Raw genomic sequence first — 7,603 nt, 5'->3', positions numbered from 1 at the left:
GGGATCCCCCAGTCGGAGCTGGTTGATGTGGCTCGGGAAAGGGAAGTTTGGGGTCCCCTACTGGAGCTGCTGCCCCCGCGACCCGACACCGGATAAGCGGTCGAAGATGGATGGATGGAGTATTTGTTTTGCTGTTTTTAATTTATCAATTCCCTGTGCGACTTTAAATAAAATGTATTATTATTATTATTATTATTATTATTATTATGAAAAGGGAGAGACTTAAGCTTTTTTGTTTTTCTTTTTAATAATGGTTTAATGAAAAGAATACGGTTTTTTTATTATTTATTTATTTATTATTTATTTGTTTGTTTGTTTTGACGTAATCAGGACTAGGACCATTTCCGTTTGGGCTAGACCGGGCTATTCAAGGCGGCCAGGGCCGGGTCCGGCCCATGAGGGCTTGACGGCAAGTGGATGTGAAGTGTAGATTACATATGGGTAGTCTCATGAATCGAGAGACTATGTAATTGTACATTCTGCGGTTACGGTAGAGGCAGAGGCGGATTCCCCCTTTCAGCCATGGTGGGCAAAACAGGTCGAAGATCTACCTGTTCGGCGGACATTATTTGCGGAACCACACATGACCCAATCAAAGCCGCCCATTCGCGCTCTAGGCGCCCGCTCTGACTTTCGTTCAAGCAGCGCACAAGTTTGGCTACACGAGAAAAAAGTCTCTACACCTTAAAAAAAAGAAAAGGTGACTCAGAGAAACAGGCAGTTTCAACACGTGAAATGGACAGAGAAATAACGCGTTATGCCGTTGATGCGAATCCTGTGTTTTAATCTGCAAAGAGGGCCTTGCCGTGTGCAAAGAGTATATTTGAGTGAGAAGCTTTCAAGACATAGATGTAACTTTGAGCCTACTTTTATCCTGCGGGCTCGGCTGCTGGGGGCAGAAGATAACGGGGCGTACTCTTGTTACGAGCAAAGACGTCGCATTGTTTCGGGCCGGTACAGATCAAGAGAGTAGCAATCTGCGGCGTCGTATACGAGTGGCATGGATATGGGAAAAAAGGAAAGACGCCAAAAAGCCGTTACAGACTAGAGACAGCAAGGAGTGTATGCTGTCATCCATTGAGGAGGTGGTAACAGAGAGAAAACCGAAAAACTTATCGATTTGATCAAGCAAATCCAATTATTGACACGCAATAGAGAGAGTCGAGTCCCTTGCATCGTTATTTTCGTTTTGGGGACGCTTTTGAGCAAGCTTGAGAAGGCTGAGGAAATTGGCCGCGGATGAGTTCTTTTAACCGTAAGTGATAAAGTTGTGCACAGCTGTGCCTCTATGTGCGATTTTTGGGACTGGGATATGTTTTCTGGAGGATTGGCTTGGTCTATTCCCATGGAGGGGCACACTACCGGTGAGGATTATCTTCTTCACTAAAATTGCTCATTTTGAGGAAACACAACTTGGATTTATTAGGACACGCGGTCAACCATGTGTTATTTTTTTAGAAGAAAAAGCGTGTGTTGTATTAAGTTTCCATTTGCTGCGCTTCTATTGTTCAACGTGTGAGAACGGGGACAGTTTGTATTTCTGAGGATTATTCTCCTCTTTACTTGTAACACTGCAATGTATCTCTTCATTTCACATTGAGGACATGAGCTGTAATTTGGTACAGTTATGCAATAAGGTGGATGTTTTAGTTAGTTTAAACGCTATTCTCTAATTGCTGTCTCTGATTTCACATGTGTATTGTCTTTTTGAATGGAACCAAGTCATGGACCTGTGTTGTCTTAGTGTACCACAATATTGCATACGTTGTTTCTGCATTTACAAAATAGATTATTGCAGACTCTTCGTAGTTGTTGTTAATTCTTTTTGTACTATAATTCTCATATTCTCGCGGCCCCTTATTTTGCCTCAGTTTTAGTGAACGTGGCCCCAATTCCAAATTATGGATAGCCTGGCCTAGACTCTATGAAGTTCATAGTGTTACGCACTCCGGTACAGTTGGTGGCGGTATTTTCAAGAAGAAGTAGAAAAAGAAGAAGAAGAAGAGATTTGATTGGCTATGAGGTGACCAATAGAAAGCTGTGATCGGCAGTGTAAGCAGCGTTGCAGAATGTTCGGAAAACTTCTTATGTCGCTTTTTCTCGTTATTATTTTTTACCATGACCCTGCAGACGCACAGAAGAAAAAAGAGGTAACATGCCTTGCTTCAATAACATAAAGCGGAGAAAGTTCATACACTTGGGATTAAAGCTATGCAACTGCTCCAAAGTTGTCCGAAGTCCGTTTCAAGCTTAGAAGCTAAGCTAACAGCAACCTGAAATGAACGTTGACGTGTGGTTTTTTTATAGCACTAGCTAGCCAAGTAAAGAAGTTTCAACATTAATTTGATCTTCACTAATAGACACTGACTACGTTTAATGCACATAATTTTCCGGGTTTTGGCCACCTTATTTTGAAAAAGAAGATATTTCAAATAAGCTGTTTACGTGCCTAAATTAATGAAAGTGAATTTTCCACCGTTTAGATGTAATACGATTTTTTTTCCCCAAAGTTTTCCAGCGGTGGCGGTTGTTTGACCGTGCAAACAAAGCCTCCCTCTTTCATTCTTCAGCATGACCTGTATCAAATACAGAGTATTGTCATATTCGGAAAATAGTTTTATATTGGTGTGCATGTAAACATACTTATTAATAACTAATCCTCAGTAGTGGTTGTTAACTTGGTGTTTGACTGGCTAATTACACACTCGTTTGTAAAGCAGGAAGTTGATCAGCTTTTATCTTGTTTTCCGTAAACATTCACCGTTCATTTAAAGCGTAACTCTATGGTCTTTTTGTGAATGTACCCCAGTCAAACTTTCGTTTAAAAGCCTAATTAGGATGTAAGCGCCACTTTTAGTATTTGCCGAATTTTCGTTTTCGGTCAAATGGCCTTTTGAATGGGAGATCTCATCAAAATTGCTATTTCTAAGAATGCTCGACACAACGTGAAACTCTGATGGAAGTATGACCAGGGGCTGTACACATGAACTCGAGCATTGAGAACATTGTTTGTAAAGGACGGAAAAGACGGAGAGCATAGGTATATGTTAATTGTAAATGGACTGTTCTTATAAAGCGCTTTTCTAGTCTTAACGGCTACTCACAGTGCTGTTACATAGTACAGGAACCATTCACACACATTCATACACTGTAGCTGAGGCTGCTGTACCACTTGCTCATTAGAAACTCTCACACACATTTACACACCGATGGCGCATCAGTGTAAAGTGTTTTGCACAAGAGAGATGCGTGAGCGACAGAGACAGTGGGAGAGCAGGGAAAGGAAATTCAGCTGAAGGAAGTGAAATAAAAATCGTTAGTTTAATTTGTCAATGAAATGTGTGCAAATTCCATGTGATTCCGCGGGTATAGGAAAATTGTGTTTTCATGTGTAGATTCTGCTGTTTAAATTTTTTTTGGGTCGTGCAACTGAAATGGAAAAATTGAAAAGTTAGCTGCCCTTCTTGTTCCTGTTCTCATGTGCTTTTGTACATTAATATATTTGGCATTGTTATGTGTATGAGTGGATGTTTTTGTTGCTGAGAGTAACTGACCAAGTGCCCATATTAAAAGTTGGAATGGCTCCTAAGTTTTCTCTTCTGTTTTTGGGTCTACACTAGCAGCCGATTTTTTTCTTGTGTCCTGTGTAGACTCTGCTGTCAGAGAAGTTGACTCAGATGATGGAGTGGGCCTCAAAGCGTTCAGTTATCAGGATGAACGCAGATAAGTTTCGTCGCTTTGTCAAGGCTCCTCCCAGAAACTACTCGGTTGTCATCATGTTTACGGCACTGCAGCCACAGAGACAGTGTGGGGTCTGCAGGTAAGAAGCAGAAGGAATAAGAAGAGGCACTGCTGTTTAGGGTTGGGTACCATTCACATTTTTATCAGTACCAATACTGGTACCTGAAATTTGGTTCCGGTTTAAGGTGCCTATTTTCATATGGAGCTAGAATAGTGACAGTAACATGCGGTATGGAAAAATAAAATTTGGCATTGAAACAACAAATATTTGCATTGAAAAATGTTTAACTTATATAAAATACAAACCTCAAAAAATAATAATCTCACAATCCTATTATATTATTTTACTTTGACATTTGTTTGCATTATCATAGGTTTTTCAATGTCAATCTACATTTTTTCTTGATGTCTGTGTTTTTTCAGTGACAGTTATTTTTATGGGTAATTTACACAGGCTACTGGTGAGACACTTCACCTCCACAGCAATCCTCACGATGTGTTAAAACCACATATCTGCAATGTCTTCCTCAAGTTTACCTGGAACCTCCATATCTCAAGTAAGTCTGTTTTTATCTCTGCCATTAATTTCACATAGAAGTAGGCTGATTTAGTGTTGACTTTTAACATATGCCTAAGGTGTGCTGTTTTGGCAGAGGTTAGCACTGTTCCCTTAATACATCCATGGTTAGCACATGTCAACTAACTTGTGGCAAAATGTAGCTAAGTCTCCCGCCGGGGATGTCAATCTATGACTTGCTTGCGTCTCTCATTAGCTCCATCATTATTATATTTCTGTATTAACAGAACACGCTTTGCTCTCTCTACCTGCTGCTAACACTAGCACGGAACCTTAACGCCCCTCCCCCATAACTCTCCTCCAATCATAAGTTATAGCTGCTGAGTGACAGGTTTTGAGGCAAATCATACACTCACTCACAGGCAGAACGCATTCACTGACATCTCCGAAAACTGGGAAAACACATTTACTGACTTTGTCAGTGAACGCGTTCTGCTTGTTAGTGAGTGTGTGATTTGCCTAGAAACCTGTCAGTCAGCAGCTATACTTGTGATTGGAGGAGAGTTATGGGGGAGGGGCGTTAAGGTCCCGCCAGGTATAGAGAGCGGAGCTCGTTCTCTAAATACATCCATGACGGAGCTAATGAGAAACACAAGCGAGTCAAGCCTTGTGCACCACCAATAACGCTGGGCGTAGGAGTCCTAAGGGACAGAAATTATTGTTCTAAATACTAGATTATAGAAAATAGATTGATATCCCCGGTGAGAGACTTGGCTACATTTAGCCACAAGTTAGCTGACGTGTGCTAACCATGGATGTATTAAGAGAACAGTGCTAACCTCTGCCAAAACAGCACAGCTTAGGCCTACATTAAAAGTTACCACTAAATCAGCCTGCTTCTCTGTGAAAAAAATGGCAGCGATATACAGACTTACTTGAGATTTGGAGGTCAATGACAGAAAGTTGAAACTGAAAACCATTAACCTTTGAAAAAATCTGGACAGCGTTAAAAAAAAATGTATATTGACGTTGAAAAACCTGTCATAATGCAAACAAATGTCAAAGCGAAGTAATATAATAGGATTGTGAGATTATTACTTTTTGATGTTTGTGTTATTACACAATAATTATTTCAGTTGTAAAAGTAATTCCAAACCTATTCATACTATTAACATTTTGTTCTATATTTAGAACAATTTACACTGAAAATAAAATAAATCAAAATAAAACCCCTCCGTCTCTACTCACAAACCTGTCCCTACAACCTATTAAATTGAATAATTATTCTTTTCTTAATCATCGTTAATTTTAATTCTTATATCCGAGTATTATTCTTTTTAGCCTGTTTTTATTTTCATCATGACTATTTTTTTAAATTAAATGGTCTTTTAATGTTTTATATTAAGCACTTTGAATTGCCTTGTTGCTGAAAGGTGCTGCGGACATAAAGTTGCCGTGCGTACGTGTGTGTCGGAGCTCCGCTCTCTGTCAATGTGCAGAGAGGACAGATAAGCTTACACATACATGCTCTAAGGTACTAAAATTTGGTACTGTTTGATTAAAAGTATATCAGTCCTCGGTAGTACCAACGTAATTCATTCAGTAGGCCTACCCAAAAAAGTACAGAGTCGGTACCCAATCCTACTTCTGTTACTTTAATTCTTATCTATGAATTTAAATGCAATCTTTCATTTCAGACAAGCTGATGAGGAGTTCCAGGTGCTGGCTAACTCCTGGCGTTATTCCTCTGCCTTTACTAACAAAGTCTTCTTTGCATCTGTTGATTTTGATGAAGGATCTGATGTCTTTCAGATGGTAAGACAACTTCTTGTCCCCAACACTGGATATGGATGGTTATGCCTTTTGTTTTCTAATAGTCTGCCATCCATTCATTAACACAAGTGTGTATGTATGTATGTGTGTGTGTGTGTGTGTTTGTTTGTATGTATGTATGTATGTATGTATGTATGTCATTAAGGTCATTAAGGACTGAGCATCTTATCAGACAATGACATGATTATTTATTTTTCTCACTTTAACCTCTCTACAACTATCTTATCAGTTCATTGTGTGTCTGTGTGTAAAAAGAGTAAAATAAATACATTTTTCCCAGGGGATTGATAAAGTAATTATTCTTAATATGGAACCTCACTGCTACACATGTTTTGACTGTATTTGTGTGCTTGCGTTGCAGCTTAGTATGAATTCTGCGCCGACATTTCTCCACTTCCCACCCAAAGGAAAACCTCGCAGGTCTGATACCTACGAGCTGCAGGTTAGAGGCTTTGCAGCAGAGCAGCTGGCTAGATGGGTGGCAGACAGAACAGATGTACAGGTAATTGCAAAACATTCCTTTAACTGATCTATCATTGTGTTGTAATAAACCAATAAATCTTAAGTACAGAGTCACGATTGCTAACTAGGAGGAAGGGAGCCCTAATGTGAGTGAGATGTGATAGAAGTCATGTTTGTCTGTTTTTCAGATCCGTGTCATTCGTCCTCCAAACTATGCAGGGCCACTCCTGTTGGGTTTCCTCCTGGCTGTTATTGGAGGACTGGCATATCTGCGAAGACACAATTTGGAGTTTCTCTTTAACAAGAATGTCTGGGCCTTCTCTGCACTGGTAACAACTGCCAACACAAACACACACAGACACACACACACACATTTATTGGTTTCTCTGGTGGATGCGGCGGCCATTGTTGCTTGTTGTACAATAGCCCTTGTTTACAAGTAAGCTTGCGTCCTCACTTGGTTTTAAGGGGTATACACCCCTTCGTCTTAGCCCTAGCCCTTAATCAAAAAGAGTATTGGGACAGCACTAGGTCTCAGGTGAATGCGCAAAACCTAGGGTAAGGGGTAGGGGTAAGATAGAGAAATGAGATTCAGTCTAAACCCAGAGTTAACCCTGATGCTGCGTCATCGGAGTGTAAATGTGTATGAGTGTTTATCTGATGAGCAGGTGGCACCTCCTACGGCAGCCTCAGCCACAGTGGATGAATGTGTGTGAATGGTGAATTATGTAAAAATCTAGTTAAGACTAGAAAAGCGCTAATATAAGATAGTTTACATTTAATCATTCAGCAGGGGTCTCTAGCTTCCTACATTTTCGCATTGAATTGCTCAACATTCAAGCAAACATTTGCAAACAAAATGGATCGCGCCATCTACCAACAAATGATCAATTTTGGACAAGTTGTAATAGTGCTTTTGTGCCAAGCTATAATAAGAAAACTTCCTTAGAAACACACCTTAAACAACTTAGAGCTTAACAAATGAGCCTTATTTTGAAATAAGATACAAAAAATCTGTCATTGTTAATTTACACAAACTTAAAGTGTACT

The 7,603-nt window shown here is 39.9% G+C and overlaps 1 protein-coding gene across 1 annotated transcript in view; it reads left to right on the top strand.

Moving 5' to 3' along the window:
- The first annotated feature begins 2,002 nt into the window (after positions 1-2,002).
- magt1 (magnesium transporter 1) overlaps positions 2,003-7,603 on the top strand; it is a 41,725-nt gene continuing 36,124 nt past the window's right edge. The window contains exons 1-5 of the mRNA XM_032510635.1: positions 2,003-2,150; positions 3,651-3,820; positions 5,956-6,073; positions 6,453-6,593; positions 6,742-6,882. Coding sequence (XP_032366526.1) covers positions 2,070-2,150; positions 3,651-3,820; positions 5,956-6,073; positions 6,453-6,593; positions 6,742-6,882 — 651 coding nt within the window. The 5' untranslated portion in view covers positions 2,003-2,069. The remainder of the gene's footprint in view (positions 2,151-3,650; positions 3,821-5,955; positions 6,074-6,452; positions 6,594-6,741; positions 6,883-7,603) is intronic.

The sequence above is a fragment of the Etheostoma spectabile genome, unplaced genomic scaffold (assembly GCF_008692095.1).
Source record: "Etheostoma spectabile isolate EspeVRDwgs_2016 unplaced genomic scaffold, UIUC_Espe_1.0 scaffold123, whole genome shotgun sequence".
NCBI classification, from domain to species: Eukaryota; Metazoa; Chordata; class Actinopteri; order Perciformes; family Percidae; genus Etheostoma; species Etheostoma spectabile.
This window is presented reverse-complemented; position numbering and strand designations above follow the sequence as displayed.